The sequence below is a fragment of the Apodemus sylvaticus genome, chromosome 8 (assembly GCF_947179515.1).
Source record: "Apodemus sylvaticus chromosome 8, mApoSyl1.1, whole genome shotgun sequence".
NCBI lineage: Eukaryota > Metazoa > Chordata > Mammalia > Rodentia > Muridae > Apodemus > Apodemus sylvaticus.
Genome location: NC_067479.1, coordinates 2794984 through 2814397, shown reverse-complemented (window position 1 = coordinate 2814397; position 19414 = coordinate 2794984). Strand labels below are relative to the sequence as shown.

Genomic DNA, 19414 nt, shown 5'->3' with positions numbered 1-19414 from the left:
CTTATTTATAATTGCCTGGGTCCAGCCTCGACATAGGATCAGAGTTCTCAACTGGAAGCAGGGATATCTGGAAGGTACATAATGAATATACACAGACTACTTTTTGGGTACAAGCTGACAGGCAATTTTTCAAGGCTTAAAGTTTCTCTTCTCTCTCACTCTCTGCTCTCAGTCTTCTTGCTTATTCCCTCGCAGCTTGAGGCTGCATACACTCTGCATTCTCCTGCGCACTCTGCTCCTCTCTGGTGCACTTTTCTTTTCTTGCACTCTCTTGCTCACACTTCTCTGTGTTCCCTTTTACTCACACACACATCTCACACACACACCACGTGCATTCTCCTTTCACATACCCACTCTTTACACACATCTCACATTCTCTCTTCACTCACTCTTCACAAGCTCTTCTCATGCTCTCCTCATTTGCTCTTACTTGTTCTTCATCTACTACTTGCCCTCTACATTCCCTCTACATGCCCTCTACATGCTCTCTACATTCTCTCTACCAGCTCTCTACATGCTTTCTACATTCTCTCTATATGCTCTCTACATACCTTCTACATGCTCTCTACATGCCCTCTACATGATCTCTACATGCCCTCTACATGCTCTCTACATGCCCTCTACATACTCTCCACATGCTCTCTACATGCTCTCTACATGTTCTCTATATGTCCTCTACATGCCCTCTACATGCCCTCTACATGCCCTCTACATGCTCTCTACATGCCCTCTACATGCCCTCTACATTCTCTCTACATGCTCTCTACATGCTCTCTACATGCCCTCTTCATTCTCTCTACATGCACTCTACATGCTCTCTACATGCCCTCTACATGCCCTCTACATGCTCTCTACATGCTCTCTACTTATCCTCTACATTCTTTCTACATGTTCTCTACATGCTCTCTATATGCTCTCTACATGCTGTCTACATTCTCTCTACATGCTGTCTACATTCTTTCTACATGGTCTCTACATGCTCTTTACATTCTCTCTACATGTTCTCTGCATGCTCTCTACATGCTCTCTGCATGCTCGCTACATGTTCTCTACATTCTCTCTACATGCAGTCTACATGCTCTCTTGCCTTCTTCTTGCCCCAGTCTTTTATTGATACTCCAAAAGTAGATAAAAAAGACATTGTATAATCATTGCCAAATCAAATTCAAAAGAATAACCATGTCCCACAAAGAATCCAGAATTACAATTGTTCCCCAAAGCTTCAAGCTTCCCTATTCCCAAGCCTATAGTCAAAATAATAATTGCAAACTTATCATCATTTAAACTTTAACTTTAACCATTATACTTGAGAGCTCAAAGCTGAGGCCAGCTACTTGGATTTCCTTGTAAAACTCTAATGATAAATGACATGGGCAAAGCTACCAGGCAGTGGCCAGAAAGAATCAAGTTAACCCTTAACTCTGTAGTTCCCCTAGCTTTCTGCTTCTACACATTGCGCACAATGACTCTCCTAAGAGTCCCAGTGTTTTGACTTAGTTTTACTAATCTAAGATTTAACATATTCTATACTTGCTTATCCAGGAACCACTCTCAAATGTTGTGCAGAACTTATTTCATAACTTTAATAGCTTTTTTTCCTTTGGAGTCCCAGTGTTGGCTCTAATTCTTTTCTTTTTTTTTTTTTTTCTTTTGGTGTTTTGGATTTGGTTTTTTCGAAACAGAGTTTCTCTGTATGGCCCTGGCTGTCCTGGAACTCACTTTGTAGACCAGGCTGGCCTTGAACTCAGAAATCCACCTGCCTCTACCTCCCAGAGTGCTGGGATTACAGGCGTGCGCCACCACCACCCGGCTTCTAATTCATTTTCTAATAATTTCATCAAACTTCCCTTGCAAGTCAAGCATTATTCTGGAACTACCATTGTACAGTTATTGCATTGTTTCTAAGATGAGAACACAGCATACACCTGGGCCATTAGGACCGTGCTGTGCTGTGCTGTGCCCCATGCCTCAGTTTTTAATTGTTTAAGAATCATTACATCAGGGAACATCTAGTTTCACAGAATTTACCAGAGCAAAAGGAGAAAGAAGTAAGAAAGTCAGATACAATAGAATGCACACCAAGGACAACTGAAAAGCAGTCACACGCAAATGAAATCTATATAGCCGTTGTCAAGGGCTAAGATTAGGAGAAATGGGAACAACTGTTGTTACAAAGATCTGCCTCAGGCTCCTGAAGATGTCTCCATCCTGGCCTATGGCAGGCAGTCCCTTATTTCAGATGGCAGGTCCCCTAGAGGGATGTGTGTCCTGCTTCTCAGGGTCCCAGACACCATCCTTTCCTACAAGGAGCTGCTGCGGGCTTCTGAGATGTCTCCATCCTGGCCCACTGCAGGCAGTGCCTGTCATTGTTTGCTGTCCCCAGCATATAATAGCCAGAAGCTGGAAAGAACCTAGATGTCCTTCAACAGAGGAATGGATATAGAAACTGTGGTATATATACACAATGGAGTATATTCAGCTATCAATTTTCTTTTTTTTTTTTTTTTGATGAATGACACTAGACTCTAAAGACCCAGATTCAAGTTATGAGCCTTGAGATTAGTCAAATGTTCATATTTTAAGTAGAGAAGGATCTAGGAACTGCTTGTTTTTGTTTTTTGTTTTTTGTTTTATTGATTATTTTCTATATTCTTTGTTTACATCCCAAATGATTTTCCCTTTCCCGGTTCCTCCCTCCCCATAAGTCCCATAAGCCCTCTTCCCTCCACCCATTCCCCAATCAACCCCCTCCCACTTCTCTGTCCTGGCAATCCCCTACAATGCTGCATCAAGCCTTTCCAGGTCCAGGGCCCTCTCCTTCCTTCTTCTTGGGAATGATTTGATATGTGAATTGTGTCTTGGGTATTCAGAGCTTCTGGGCTAATATCCACTTATCAGAGACAGCATTCTATGTGTGTTCTTTTGTGAATGAATTACCTAACTGTCTTCCAACCTCACTTCCCCAACTGAAGCGCCTTCCTTTGTGATAACTCCAGCCTGTGTCAAGTTGACACACAAAACTAGCCAGTACAATTGACCCCTTGTCAACTTGACACACAAACACATCACTATTAAGCCTCAACCCTTGCTTTCTTATTCATCCCCAAGATCTAAATTACTTTAAAAGTCCCACAGTTTTAACACATTAAAAGTTCAATCACCTTAAAATGTCCAATATCTTTAAAATTCAAAGTCTTTTAACTGTGGGTTCCACTAAAATACTTTCTTCCTTCAAGAGGGAAACATATCAGGGCACAGTCACAACCAAAAGCAAAACTCAAACTCCAATGGTTCAATGTCTGGGATCCAACTCACAATCTTCTGGGCTCCTCCAAGGGCATGGGTCACTTCTCCAGCTCTGCCCTTTGTAGCACACAGCTTGTCTTCTAGGCTCCAGCTGCCTGTACTCCACTGCTGCTGCTGTTCTTGGTGGTCATCACATGGTACTGGCATCTCCAAAACGCTGCTATCTTCCACTGTAATTAGACTTCACCAATAGCCTCTCATAGGCTTTCTTCATGGTGACAAGCCTCTGCTCCTATGCGCGACCCCTTCAAGTGCTGGGCCATCAATTGCATCTGAGGCTACACCTTCACCAATGGCCTTCCGTGGCCTCTCACTGTGCCAAGAGCCTCAGCTGCTCTTCATGAACCCTTCATGCCTTCAAAGCCAGTACCATCTGGGTGACTCTTACACAGTACCAAGTCCAGCCACAGCACAAAATACAACTGTGGCTATCTCTGGAACACACTCTCTGTGCTCTTAGAAAACACTTTCCAGAAGATTTCACGTCAGTGATGCTAGTCTCTTCTTAAACACCACTAATTTCTTAGCTCCAGCTAACCAGCATCAATAGTCCCAGTAACACAAAGGTTTGCTTTAGTGGTTCTGGTATCTTGTTACTCACAGCTGATTCTTCAGCCCTAGCTAACCAAAACCACAGAATCTTCACAATCAAAACATGTCCACTGTAAGAGTCTTTAATCTTCCCGCTGAAATTTCACAAGCCAGGCCTCCATCTTTTGCACTGTTCTTAGCATTGTCTTCCAAGCTCCTACAGAACTTTCCACCGAGCTCTTAATATTCTAATGGCTTTTCTAGCTCAAAGTTCCAAAGTCCTTCCACAGTCCTCCCCAAAACATGGTCAGGTTGTCACAGGAATACCCCACTCCTGGTACCAATTTATCTTAGTCAGGGTTTCTATTCCTGCACAAACATCATGACCAAGAAGCAAGTTGGGGAGGAAAGGGTTTATTGAGCTTACACTTCCACATTGCAGTTCATCACTAAAGAAAGTCAGGACTGGAACTCAAGCAGGTCAGGAAGCAGGAACTGATGCAGAGGCCATGGAGAGATGTTTCTTACTGGCTTGCTTCCCCTAGCTTGCTCAACCTGCTCTCTTATAGAACCCAAGAGCACCAGCCCAAAGGTGGTACCACCCACAAGGGGCCCTCCCCGCTTGATCACTAATTGAGAAAATGCCCCACAGCTGGATCTCATGGAGGCACTTCCCCAACTGAAGCTCCTTTCTTTGTGATAACTCCAGCCTGTGTCAAGTTGACACACAAAACTAGCCAGTACACACTCACTTAGGATGATATTTTCCAGTTCTAACCATTTGCCTAAGAATTTCATGAATTCATTGTTTTTAATTGCTAACTAGTATTCCAGTGTGTAAATATACCACATTTTCTGTTTTCATTCCTCCATTGAGGGACATCTGGGTTCTTTCCAGCTTCTGGCTATTATAAATAAGGCTGCTATGAACATAGTGGAGCACATGCACTTATTGCATGTCGGGGAATCCTCTGGGTATATGCCCAGGAGTGGTATAGCAGGGTCCTCCGGAAGTGTCATACCCAGTTTTCTGAGGAACTACCAGACTGATTTCCAGAGTGGTTGTACCAGCTTGCAATCCCACCAGCAGTGGAGGAGTGTTCCTCTTTCTCCGCATCCTCGCCAACACCTGCTGTCTCCCAAGCCATTCATTTTATACTTAGCCATTCTGACTGGTGTGAGGTGAAATCTCTGGGTTGTTTTGATTTGCATTTCCCTAATGACTAATGATGTTGAACATTTCTTAAGGTGCTTCTCAGCCATCTGAAGTTCTTTAGGTGAAAATTCTTTATTTAGCACTGTATTCCATTTTTTAATAGGGTTATTTGGCTTTCTGGGGTCTAACATCTTGAATTCTTTGTATATAGTGGACATTAGCCCTCTGTCAGATATAGGGTTGGCAAAGATCTTTTCCCAATTTGTTGGTTGCCGTTTTGTCCTTTTGATGGTATCCTTTGCCTTACAGAAACTTTGTAATTTTATGAGGTCCCATTTGTCAATTCTTGATCTTAGGGCATAAGCTATTGGTGTTCTGTTCAGGAACTTTCCCCATGTGCCCATGTCCTCAAGGGTCTTCCCCAGTTTCTTTTCTATTAGTTTCAGTGTGTCTGGTTTTATGTGGAGGTCCTTGATTCGCTTGGAGTTGAGCTTAGTACAAGGAGATAAGAATGGATCAATTTGCATTCTTCTGCACACTGACCTCCAGTTGAACCAGCACCATTTGTTGAATAGGCTATCATTTTTTTCCCACTGGATGTTTTCAGCTCCTTTGTCGAAGATCAAGTGACCATAGGTGTATGGGTTCATTTCTGGGTCTTCAATTCTATTCCATTGATCCACCTGCTTGTCACTGTACCAATACCATGCAGTTTTTAACACTATTGCTCTGTAGTACTGCCTGAGGTCTGGGATACTGATTCCCCCAGAAGTTCTTTTACTGTTGAGAATAGTTTTAGCTATCCTGATTTTTTGTTATTCTAGATGAATTTGAGAATTGCTCTTTCTAAGTCATGAAGAACTGAGTTGGGATTTTCATGGGGATTGTGTTGATACCAAAACCACACAAAGATCCAACAAAGAAAGAGAACTTCAGGCCAATTTCCCTTATGAACATCGATGCAAAAATACTCAATCAAATTCTTGCCAACAGAATCTAAGAGCACATCAAAACGATCATTCAACATGATCAAGTAGGCTTTATCCTAGGGATGCAGGGATGGTTCAATATATGGAAATCCATCAATGAAATCCACTACATAAACTCAAAGACAAAATCCACATGGTCATTTCATTAGATGCTGAAAAAGCATTTGACAAAATTCAGTATCCTTTCATGCTAAAAGTCTTGGAAAGAACAGGAATTCAATGTCCATACCTAAACGTAGTAGTAAAAGCAATATACAGCAAACCAGTAGCCAACATCAAACTAAATGGAGAGAACTTGAAGCAATCCTTCTAAAATCAGGGACTAGACAAGGCTGCCCCCTTTCTTCTTATCTTTTCAATATTGTACTTGAGATACTTGCTAGAGCAATTAGACAACATAAGGAGGTCAAAGGGATGCAAATTGGAAAGGAAAAAGTCAAACTATCATTATTTGCAGATGATATGATCATATACTTAAGTGACCCAAAAAACCTCTACTAGAGAACTCCTACAGCTGATAAACAAAGCAAAGTGGCAGGTTATAAAATCAACTCAAGCAAATCATTTGCCTTCCTATACTCAAAGGATAAGCAGGCTGAGAAAGAAGTTAGGGAAATGACACCCTTCACAATAGCCACAAACAATATAAAGTATCTTGTGTGACTAACCAAACAAGTGAAAGATCTGTATGACAAGAACTTCAAGTCCCTGAAGAAGGAAATTGAAGAAGACCTCAGAAAATGGAAAAATCTTCCATGTTCTTGGATTGGCAGGATTAATATAGTTTAAATGGCCATCTTGCCACACACCCACAAACACCATGCATCTGCTCACTCCACATAACCCACCCCTGCTTCCAGGTAGGAAATAGGATTCCACAGGCAGAGAGTCTGACTCTACCAGTGCCTATGCTGGGTTTTGCCAGCTGTGACTAGGAGTGTGCTCTTCTTCCTCTAACCTTTGTTTCCTGAATAATTCATTCTCAATCCATGCTGAGTTTCGGTACAGAGTATGGGGAAGGGGCGTGAGTGTGCCTAGTACGGGAAGGGGAACTGTTCAAAGGCCAAGTTCAGCTCAGGAGGATCTAAGCCACAAATCGGTTTACTGTCCAGAATCTACCAAAGCCCACAGAGAATGCTGTCTCAGGGCCACTGGATAATTTGTTTGCATTTCTTGACTTGGTTTGGGCTCACCTTGGCTTAGCTCAAGGCTCAAGTACCTGGTCCCCCTTTTTGGGTTTTCCTATAGTTCTGCCTCAGGACATGCTGCCTTCGCTGTTCGGGCCCTTCTCTCTCCACAGACTGTTCTTCCCTGGAGGTCTTGCCACAGTCCCCTCCTCTGAAGCTTCCCACCTCTTGCAGAACCTGCAACCCTTGCCCCTCCTTGCTTGTCTGCCTCTGGATAGGAACTCACTGAACTCATGTATGGTGCTTCTCCAACAGACCAAGTCAGAGACACAGTCCTAGGCATGAGACACTGCTCAGTATGCCAGAAGAGACAGAATAGCCACACCCAGGGAGAGCTGCCTCAACAGCTGTGGCTCTGGGGAAGTTGGCATGGGTTGAATTGTCAGAGATCCAAAGCAGGAGCCACTAAACTACGAAGCTTGTGGGACCTTAAACCTCAGACTGGGGCCCCCTAACTCTCAACTGATGTCTTCTGCTCTTGTACTTCTTGGTGTTGGTACAAAACTCAGAAGAAAAAAAAAGGCAGTGCTACATGACCAGTTTCAGGGCTGGCCCTCAGATTGGTGCGCTGTAAGCTCTGGCCCCTTGCCTGCCAAAGGTGTGCTGCTCCTCAGCACTTTACACCCAGCTCGTCTCTCGGTTCTTCCTCAGTAACACGAAAGTTTCCACTGTCCCTGTTCAGCCTCTGCTCTTGGGAAGTACTGCTCACTGAAGCCTTACTATGAAGTTGCTCTCTCGTCATTTCCTACCCACAAAAAGTACCTGTCTTTTGAGAGAGCCACAGGTGTGTGACTGGAAAGGGTAAGGTACGGTTCCCTTCAGAGGCAATTGATGACCAAAAATACAATCACGTGTGGGAAGAACTATCAAAAGGACTTCCAAAAGTACTCTCAAGTGTCTCCTCCAAATACAACCCAGAGAGCCATTCTGGACATATCAGCAGGTTTTGCTCTGTGGTGTGAGGACAGGACTCTGGCCTGTCCTTCCAGAGGGAACAGCATGGTTTACTGTGCAGAGGGAGCTTAGGAGATTGCACAGCAGTAGCAGAGAGGGCTAGAACCAAGAGCAGAATAATGAAAGGACATCTGAAAGCTGACCAAAGGCCTTACCGCTACCCAAGAAGGTCCCCGCTAGCTCACCTCACTCACCAAGGGCAATGAACTCACATGATGTCAGCAAAGACCTGCTGAGCAGTCACTCTCCTACCTGCAAAGTATGGAAGGGTGCCCATGGCTATGCTCGTCTGTGGAAAATGAACCAGCTCACAGTACTAGACTCTATAGCTTCCTCCCTTTAAAGCTCCACTAAAAAACAAAACAAACCAATAACAGGGTGCCAGGCAAGGTGATCTCCGTGCCACAGGATGCTGCCTTACTTAGAGTAGAGACTCTGTAGGTAAAGGGGAGCATGAGGGAGGAATGTCACCCCAGGAGGCCTGCTACATTTCAGCTCCATTTCTGAGCATCACACACACACACACACACACACACACACACACACCTGCCCCAGGCTGAGATTTGGACTACATATGCAATAACCAAGTCATCGATGCAGGAAACTCAAGAGCAGTCACTGTTCTGCTCTGACTGGGAGCAGAGAGCCGGGTAAAGCATGAAGAGTTGCCTGGGGACTCGCATATGTAGACAGGGTGTTGGCCCTGGCTCCAGACTCCCTGGGCTGGAAATACACACTTGCAACCCAGATAGACATCACTCTAAGAAGTGCTGAGGTTGGGGGCAGGGGGTGGGGGGAGGCTAGCTGGAATAGTTGGGGGTGGTGGGGGGACTGGCTGGCACCCTAGTGCAAATTAAATTGTCTCTTCACCATTAGGGAAAGGCAAAAGAGGTTGAGCTGGCCTGTGGCCACCATTGTTTCCTTCTTTCCATTTCACAGAAAATGCTTTTCCCTACTAGAGCACTGACTGACTAAGAGAAGGCTTCATACATCCATTGATTAAGATGGGGCTTCAGTTGTTGTCACTGAAATGTAGCTGTTTCTCTCTTCAGAGGCTGGCTCTGAATCCCAGGTGAGACCCAGTTCTGTCAGCAGCCAGCTCTACAACCTGGGCGGAGTAGCATGGGTCTCAGTGCGTGGGCATCACATCTGGCCACCGCTCTGCTTTCCCACAGACTACAATGTGTCAGCAAACCCCAAACTCCCTCCTACCCACAAAGACCATTACAATGAAGTTTTACCACTTGTAAGTTGAGGCCCCAAATGATTCCTTCCAAACTCCAGGTCTGTCAAAGATAACTCAAATTAAAAAGCCCTAAATAGCCATAAATTTCCTTCCCTACTGCCCATGTAAGGAAGAGCTGAAACAAGTTTTACAGATAAATGATTGACAAACAGATCACAAGCTCCAGTGAGTAATATCTTTTATAGCCTCGAGCCGTTTAGAGTCCCTTGTTAAACAGTGCCACCTAGGAAGTCTGATAAAGGCAAGATATTATGGGATGCCCCCTCACACTGTGTACACGCATTATTCATCCAGCAAGCATTTACTGAGGCGCCCGTGTGAGCGAGGCACACACTAAGTTCACGTGTGTGATTGCCGAGTGCCTGTGTCCACGCACATACTTAAGCTGAGCAACCTGAGAGGGCCAGCCAAGGCACACCTTGCAAGAGAACAAAAATGAGGAGAGTCACCCAAGGAGAAAACAGGAATTCTAACTGCCCAGAGCAAGTCCCCAAATGGCACCCCAAAGGTGTTGGTTTCACAGGTTTACAGATGTACATAGGGGAAAGGGTTGGGCACCTGGCTCAGTGATAGTGTGCTTGTATAGCATGCAGGAGCCCTGGATTCAGTCACCGGCACTGCTGCAAAAAATAAAAAGTAGGGTCTCTTGTTCGCTTACCTGTAACCCCAGCATTCTAGGGGACTGAAGTGGAGGATTAAGAGTTTGGTGCTAGCCTAGTGAGGAGCAGCCTGAGAGGTTCACTGGTAAATACTTACGCATCCCTGCCAGCGGTAGAGTAGGTTTCGGATGGCTGTATTCCTTACCTTATGGCATCCAAGTCTCCAGAAACCTGCCTGACTGGGTCTCTTGCATTTCCACAGACTGAAGAATTTCTTCAAATTTTTAAAAATGTATTTCAGTGCTTGCCTGCGTGTATGTCTGTACACCACCTGCACGCCTGGTGTCCACAGAGGTCAGAAGATGGTGTCTGATTCCCTGGAACTAGAAGACAGTTGTGAGCTGCCATGTGGGTGCTGGAAACTAATTCAGGTCCCCTGGGAGAACTTTAATTGTTTCTAACATCTGGACCATCTCCAGACTTCTAGCTGTTGGGTTCAGGGTGGATGCCAAGAAAACTCGCTTCAGATATGGAAGCTTAAAGATGAAAGCTTTATTTTCCAAGTGTTCAGTGAGGTGGCCAGCTCTGGATCTGAAGCACATGCCAGAAGGGAGATTGTACAACATTTTTAAAAGATGGGTGATCTGGGGTGGGGGTGGGGTGGGGTGGGGGTGGGGATGGGATGGGGGGTGAGGGTGGTAGCTGCAGTGTTATCCAATTGTATTTTGACATTTAGGGTTAAACAAGGGAGTACCTGTTGGAGGCTGGACTGTATTCAGGGCACCTGGCTTCAAGGTCCTTAATGCATTCTCCTAGACATTAGGTCCTGAGCTCAGAGTGACAAGGGGATAAAGGAGCAGGCCAGCTGCATGTGGTTAATTAGAACAAAACATGGAATTGGTTATATATTTTCACAACTTATGCACCTTGCTTTAGATAACAATTTCTACATTCTTTACTGGTTAAAAGACAATTAAAATATTTGGAGAAGTGGGATAGGTGTTGGTTCCTAGGCCTGGGAATATGAACTAGTTTGACCCCGCCAGAAAGGTGGAAAAGCTGTCTCTGAGACATCTGGACTCAGACACAACAGAAGCTGTTCAGCTATCCGGAACTCCCCAGTCCCTGAGGGCCCAGGACCTTGCATTTAGTTTTTCCCTGTGTTTAAATGGAGTCTGAAAATGTAGTATTTAGAAAAAAATTTTTTTGCTTGTTCTCAACACAGTGACATTTTCAATCCTTTATTTCTCATTTTTGGCCAAAATCTTCTTAAAGGTTAAAGAGCTGAAGATCTCACATCCCTAAAAAGGCTTATATTCAGTGGTCATGCCCCACAGGAAAGAAGAGACTTCTGTTAGAAGGCCAGGGCCAAATAAATGTGTGGGGTGGCAGCAGGCGTGCAGGAGGCTGAAGTCATACAAGTGTGTTTATGGTGTCTGTTCGTTGGGCCAGGTACTTTCTTCCACGTCTCCCCTAATTTGGAATATTGCAAACAGAACAAGCAAGGGTAATCTGAAATCCTAGCTTCAGGAGTGCTCCTCAAGACACCCCACCCGATGTAATACTCTAGTCAAGGAGACTGAGGTAGGGATGACGACTGTCCAGGCTTGAAAATGGTGGGAGGCTTCGCAGTCTATTAGGACCTGAGCTTTGGCAGACAGTCAGAAGCGTTGACATCAGTCAGAAATGCTGAGAATGGTCTGTAGCCTTCTGTTTCTTCGAAAAGTCCGGTCAAATTTTATCTAGGGAAATTTAAGTCAATGGGTTTAGGATAAACCAAAGGTCTCAAAACATTGCTTCCTTGGTTCATTGTCTTCTTCATTCAGCTTGAGTTTGCCTGGCATTTTATAAAACCATCAGCTTGTTCATGAACGATTTGGAAAGCCTTATGGAGTCTAATAGTGTTAATCTAAGAGTTACTTTAAAATCTTTACTAAGGTAAGCAGAGCCAGGCAGAGCAGCCTGCAGACTAAAGGGGTAAAGCTTCCTAGGTGGGCCTGAGGCGGCCATGACACTTCCGGTTCCTGTTCTCTAGCCAGGACTCCTGGGGGGGGGAACTTCCGGTCCCTGGCTCGCTGGCATGGAGTCCGCCTGGTCTTCCCTGGGTGGCAGCCTGGGATCTACAGACCCACAGCTGCAGCGTTTCATGGAGGTGGAGGTGCAGAAGCAGCGGGCGCAGTTGCTCGTCCACCACATGACTGAGCTCTGCTGGGAGAAGTGCATGGACAAGCCCGGGCCCAAGCTGGACGGCCGGGCCGAGCTCTGCTTGGTGAACTGCGTCGAGCGCTTCATCGATACGAGCCAGTTTATCTTGAATCGACTGGAGCAGACCCAGAAGGCTAGACCATTCTTCTCAGAAAGACTTTCCTACTGATCTCAGAGTTTCCCCCTTTGGAAAAGGAAGGTAAGTGGAGAAATGGAGAGCTTTGAGGGGATGGTATGGAAACAACATGGAGGGTAATCTTGTCATCTAAGAATTAAGAAAGATTAATTACTCTGTGTGTATGTGTGTGTGTATGTATGTGTTGTGGGGTTGAGGTTCATGGGGGTTTGAGTTGTGAGTGATCGTTTATTTCTTTCTGCTTTTAGATAGGGTGTCACCAAATAGCCCTGGCCAGCCTGCAACTTACTCTGCAAACAAAACTAGCCTGGAATTCTGCATTTGCCTGCTCCTGCCTCCTGAGTGTTGGCATTAAAGATGTGCGTGTATGTCTGTGTGTGTCTGTGTGAATTTATGCTACTGTGAGTGCAGTGCCCATGGATGCCAGAAGAGGGCTTCAGATTCCTGGAGCTGGAGTTACAGGTCTCACAGGGAGACCAGGAAGTGCTCGTAACCACTAAGGCATCTCTCTGGCCTGTGTTGTGTTTTAAATGGCAATGTTCTGAAAGTGATTCACAGAGAATGAGAGCTGCATTAGGTGGATGTGGGCCTGGCTCCAGACAAGGTCCCCTTCACTGCCGAAAGTGATAGTGGAACTAACTGTATTCCATGATTTGAAACCACACAGGTAAATCCCTATTTCTGTGAGTTCATTTTAGATATTATATTAGGGATTATTAGGTGAAGTCAGGCTTAATGACACATGCCTTTAATCCTAGCACTAGAAGGCAGATTGACTGCAAGTTCATGGGCAGTCTGGGCTATATAATGAGATACAGGTACTTCTTAAGAATTTATTAAGAAATCAAAATTGACATTACAGTGGTCTTAGTTAGTGTCTCCATTGCTGCAGAGAGGCACCATGACCAAGGCAACTCTTATAAAGGACATTTAATTCCTAGTTCTGCGGTTCAGTCCATTATCATCATGCAGGAAGCATCACAATGTCCAGGAAGATATGGCTGTATAAGAGCTAAGAGTTTTACATCTTGTTCTGAAGGCAGAAGAAGACTGGCTTCCATTGGGGCTAGAGAGATGGCTCAGCGGTTAAGAGCACTTGATTGTTCTTCTGAAGGTCCTAAGTTCAAATCCCACAACCACATGGTGGCTCACAACCATCCGTAACAAGATCTGACACCCTTTTCTGGTGTGTCTGAAGAGAGCTACAGTGTACTTACATAATAAATAAATAAATCTTAAAAAAAAAAAAAAAGTCTGGCTTCCAGGCAGCTAGCAGAAGGGTCTCAAAGCCCACATCCACTGTGACACACTTCCTCCAACAAGGCCACACCTCCTAATAGTGCCACACCCTGGGCCAATCATGTTCAAACCACTGCAACAATTATGGCTGACACTTGTGAGAGAAGGAAAGGGAGGGGAGAGGAGGCAGGAGCGAAGGAAACAGCTGAGGGAGAATTATTTGGCGTTCGACTGAGGCTCTTTATCTAGTGGTGTCCAGGGCTGGGAATAAGATCTGTAGTATGCTCATACAGTGCCCTTCAGTAGGTTCCTTCCCCAATGCCTTATTAGGCATTTATCCTACAGTGTGTTCTCAAGGTAGAGCAGGCAGCCAGAGACTTGGTGGGCCATTTTTATAAAGGAATTCGCCTATGAAGTTAATTCTCACTACTAGACTGTCAAAGGAAGAACTTAATGTACTCTGTCTATATAGCAGGGTGCAAAAATTTCAAGATGTACCTTAAGAAATATAAAGATTTGTGTAGTTTCAGGGAGGGGGCATGCCTGGTGATTATTATTATAAGATCCACTTATTAGATTATTTTGATTGATGTAAAAAAAAGTATCTATGAGGTTTGAAAAATAAAACATACCCCCAAAGCAAACCTTTCACTTTCAGAATTCTTTCCAGTCTCCATAACCTTTCCTTGGAAGACACAACACAACCTGTTATGCTTATAGGTAAAGGGGAGTAGGCAGAAGGGAGGGAGAGAAAAGAAGAAGGGAGATATAGATACATAGATAGATGGACAGACAGACAGACAGAAGGACAGATATCAGAATAAAGTAGCTTTGCTATGGACAACTTTTTTTTTTTAAAGACAGGATCTTGCTTGCTATGTAGTTGCCTGACTGGCCTGGAATTCGCCATGTAGATCAAGTTGACCTCAAACTTGGAGCAGATCCTCTGTCTCAGTGTCCTGACCCCTGGGAACACGGGCATGTACCATCCATAGCTGGCTTGGTTATTTCTTAAGAAATCAAAAGAATTTGTCATTACAATTATTACTGAAAGCTTTCAAGATGTATCTGATTCCAGGTATCTCATTCCATTTGGAAGACCTAATAATACATTATTATTATGTATTGTAATTATGCAAATACAGGTCTTTTGAACTTTCAGATGCCCTCTAGAAATCTCTATGTTTTTAGAATTTGATTTGGACATATCTGTTTAAAAGACAGAGGGGTTTAAGACAGTTGATCATGGCCTTGGTTAATCACAATAAAAATGTAAAGGGAGGCCTTTACAAAGGCTCAAAGGGTAAAAGGTGCTCGCCACAGGAGCTGAGTAACCTTCATTTGATCCCTGGAGCCCACATAGAAGTGAATAGAGAGAACTAAGTCCACAGAGGTGTCCCCTGACCTCTGCGTGTGTGCTGTGACAGCATGTACTCAGGACAATAAATAAGTCATTAAAAGCTTAAGAAAAATAAGTTTTAACCAAAGCTTCGCTCCTTCACGACTGAGAAAACTCTTCAGTAATCAGGAAGGAAGAGAGTGCAGGGCTCTCTGGGCCTTGTTGACTACCTGTTCTGACTCAGATCCAGTAGGAGACAGGAATTAGTAAACAGAGGGCCAGAGCTGGGAGGAGAGAGGATCTAACTTCTCATTGCTGTGTCTGCAGCAGGGTCAGAGGGTATAAGAAAGAGGAATCCAGGGCTAGGGAGACACAGAGAAGGGTTTGCAATGTATGAGGTAAGCCAGGAGAAGGCGCTGCCAGGGGCTCGGGCTGTTCTCACTTGTGAATGGGATTCCCTAGAGAAAGTTCTCTTCTTTCAGATCCCTGTTCCTTAGGGCTTCCGATGCTGTGCTGTCTGCTGCAAGACTGATGAGAAAATCCTGAAATCATCCATGCCTGAAGGAAGCAGGCAACACACATGGAGCAGCTGGACTCAGGGGGCGCCAGTCTCAGTCTCTGTGCACAAGAGCCTCTTCCTTGAGGGCTGGAGACATGGCTCAGCAGGGAAGAGACTTGCAGAGAGCTGGTGCCCATCCGATGGCTCTCAACTGTTTATAATGCCAGTTCTGGCGGACTCAGCAGCCTTTCCTGACCCCCGGGGCATCCTAGACTCATGGCACCCTTATATTCACATAATGGCCTGGCAAGATGAGGCAGTGATGACTACTGCTTGCTCTTCCAGAACACCTGCATTAATTTCCCAGCAACCACATGGTGGCTCACAGCATCTGGAACTCCAGTTCCAGAGGATCCGACATGTTACCCCTCCTCTGGCATCCACAGGCACTGCACACGCATGGTAAACAGACATGCATGCAGGTAAAACACTCATGCACACAAAATAAAAATAAAGGTCAAAAAAAAAAAAAGGATCCTGTGCTTTGTAACCTATCAGCTTTGGATAGGACTGACATGAGGGTCTCCATTTTTCCTTCTTCCCTCCTTCTCTCCCTCTCTCCCTCCCTCTTTCTCTCCCTCCCTCCCTCTCTCCCTCCCTCCTTCCCTTCTTCCCTCCTATGCGTGCTTGCCTTGTTTGATAGCTTCATCCGTCATCTCTGAACAGTTTTCTATGAATACATTGCTGATCAAAACTCCTGTGATTTAGTCTTGGTCATTTGGTGCCAGGGTGAGATTTGTCCAGGTTGGTGTGATCCGGTCCTGTGTTGGGGAGAAAGAGGCTGACTTAGTTTCGTTTAGAAGGTGAGGCTGGCCATTAGGCTGTCACCTGGAGTCCATTTTTAAGTTGAATTTTGCTTCTCTTTTGCTTTATTTATATCCTAGCCTCTTAGAACAGTAGCAGGTGGTTTTGTTCTAAGATCTACTCCTTAATAGGCAATAGTAGCAAAATGATATTCCGATTTGTGCCTTCAATTTTGTTCTCTACTTTTTGTTCTATAATTATTGATTTTTTTTTACTGTGTGTGTGTCTGTCTGTCTATCTGTCTGTCTGTCTGTTCCATACCTACAAAGGCCAGAAGAGAGCCCTGGATGTCAACACTGGTGTGTGTGTGTGTGTGTGTGTCTGTCTGTCTGTCTGTCTGTCTGTCTGTCTGTCTGTCTGTCTGTTCAGTACCTACAAAGGCCAGAAGAGAGCTCTGGTTGTCAGATTTGGAGGGAGGTACAGGTAGTTGTGAGTCTTTACTTGGGTACAGGAATCAAACCCAGGTCGTCTGGAAGAGGAGCCAGTCTCTTGACTGCTCAGCCCTTTCTCCAACCCTTTGTCCTTGTCACCTTAGCCACACAAGAGTCTCAAATAAAAATTAACACTTTCTTGGCCTGGTGTGAGCACATGCCTGTAATGCCAGCAGGCAGGAGACAGCAAGAGGCGGGAGGGGGGGCAGTGGGTGGGTATTGAGTTTGAGTAGAGTCCGGGCAACACACTTTCAGGATGACTTGGCTGCAGAGCAAGAGCTGTCTCAAAATGTATCACCGTATTTATAACTTCCTTTGTAAAACACACACCATGTTCCTCTGAGATAGCAGTTCCCCTTCTACTTGGAGTTTCAGTCATGACCCTCAGCACTCCTGTGTACAGACCAGCTTACAACATCTATAAAGTATGTGCTGATTTCCTAACAACTCTTGAATATGGAAACAGACCCAATATATGTAAACTTGTTTGAAGTAATAAAGCAAAATGTTAAAACATGTAAAATTTAAACACACAATCAATGATGTTTTATTATTTTAACTCATTTAGGAATGATTGAGACCTCCAGTGAACATGATTTAACTCTGTGTAGATGACTTTGTAGTTGTTTTGAGACAGGACCTCATGTAGACCTTGAACTCCTGACTGTCCTGCCTCCTCCTTCCAAGTGCAAGGCATATACCACCATACGTGGCACTTAATTTATTATAACGTGAACTTAAAGCTTTATAAGCTATACAAACTTGGATATCACCATTTTTCAAAGTTATTCAAATTTAAGGATTTAGGTATGGGCAAGATGACGCATCCAGTGAAATTGTTCCTTGGCAAGCCTGATAGCCTGAGCTAGACCTTGTAACTGCTGTACTGTAACTGTGCTCCACCCCTGATAGCCTGAGCTAGACCTTGTAACTGCTGTACTGTAACTGTGCTCCGCCCCTGATAGCCTGAGCTAGACCCTGTAACTGCTGTACTGTAACTGTGCTCCGCCCCTGATAGCCTGAGCTAGACCTTGTAACTGCTGTACTGTAACTGTGCTCCGCCCCCGATAGCCTGAGCTAGACCTTGTAACTGCTGTACTGTAACTGTGCTCCGCCCCCCCCCCATAAATAAGCAAATAAATGTAAAGAAATAAAAAGTGTTTAGGTTAACTTTGTAAGTGAAGTTTTCCCCATATCAATGAGGCAACAAATACATAACATACAAACACATGTATAGATAGAAGTTTACAGGTAGATCTAAGGTACACATTTGTGCATATCTACATAATAATGTATAGATAAAAATAAGAACTTACAGCTTTCATTTGGGGTTCTTCACTGGCTAGTTTATTAGTGGTCTTATGTCAGCCTTTATTATATGTTTATTACCTCAAATTTATCTGTACAGCCAAGCAATCCGAAATTTATATTTTAAAGATAAGACTTCCTGTTAAAAAACAAGGTACAAAAATATGCATCTTAAATAAACAGAATAGTCCTAAATATCACTATTTGCTTGGAAAAGAGGAGAGCACGGAAATGCCAAGGCCAGATAAAATGGCCAAGGGGAAGACCTGTGTAGATTTAAGATCTTTTCCTGCAGTGTGAGTCCATAGAGAGGGTATCACCATTAGAGTAGAAATGCTTTTTTTTTTTTTCAGCTTTATTTTATAAAGACTTTGAGAATAGGGAGTTGTAATTGTTGGGAAACCACACTTTGGAGCTTAGTTGAGCTGGTAGACATAACTCCTTTTGACATAACCACTGTCTTATTTTACCGACTTAAGGACACAGCCCTTTAACAAAGCACACAGAACACTGTGTCTGCTTGGACTGCCTTTGGAGGGCATCTGTATCCATCCGTTACGTCTCTGCTGCTGTGATAGAATACCATGGCTGTGCTGACTCAGGGGACAGACACAACATCAGGCAGCTGGGAAGAGTGGGAAGCCAACAGGGGGGATGGAGGGAGAGGGAGAGACAGAGACAGAGAGACAGCATGTGAACTGTACTTCCACGACCTCTGCAAACAGTGGCACCAGCTGGGGACCAGGTGTTAACTGTCTGAGCCTATGGGGACATTTCTCATTCAACCACAGCGTCTTCACAGTGTGTTGATGCTTTCCTTGTTAGCTCTTTTAAATATTTAATTATGAGTACGTCCGTATCTCTGCAGGTGAGTGCAGGTGTCTGAGGAAGCCAGAAGGGGTCTCCGGATTTCCCTGGATCTGGATTTGCAGCAGCTGCTTGGCATAAATGCCTAAGAACTGAACTAAGGCTCCTCTTTAAGACGCTGTGTGCTTTTAACCACAGAACCATCTCTCCAGCCCTTCTTGTTTTAACTTACTGCAGGTCTCAGTCATTTTAGAAACAGAACGTTGGGGCTGGGAGGTGGCTCAGTTGGTAAGGTGCTTGCCTTCCTGAGTTCAATTCTTGGAACTCATGTTTTAAGAAAAAAGTTCTGAGCCTGGCTTTGTGTACATGCAACATTTACCCAACACACACACACACTGAAGAGGGGGGATTTTAGAGTCTGTGGGGGACCATCCTAGAACTCTAGATCTGAATGCCTCTGTGGTTTTGTTATCAATTGGGTAAAAACAACCAGGTCCTTGGGTGACACAGCTAAAGTTAGGGATGCCTCCTGATCTCCAGGATGAAGTGGAGACCAGAGGACAGGTTAGGAACCTTTGAAGGAGTACAGACAAGAATGTAAAGTACGTCTTCCAGGAG

At 44.5% G+C, this 19414-nt stretch overlaps 1 protein-coding gene across 1 annotated transcript; it reads left to right on the top strand.

Annotated features, from left to right (window-relative positions):
- Positions 1–11591: 11591 nt before the first annotated feature.
- LOC127691126 (putative mitochondrial import inner membrane translocase subunit Tim8 A-B) lies at positions 11592–12342 on the top strand. Its single transcript, XM_052190710.1, has one exon. It carries the CDS (start codon positions 12049–12051, stop codon positions 12340–12342), a length of 294 nt encoding a protein of 97 aa, XP_052046670.1. The 5' UTR covers positions 11592–12048.
- Positions 12343–19414: the final 7072 nt, after the last annotated feature.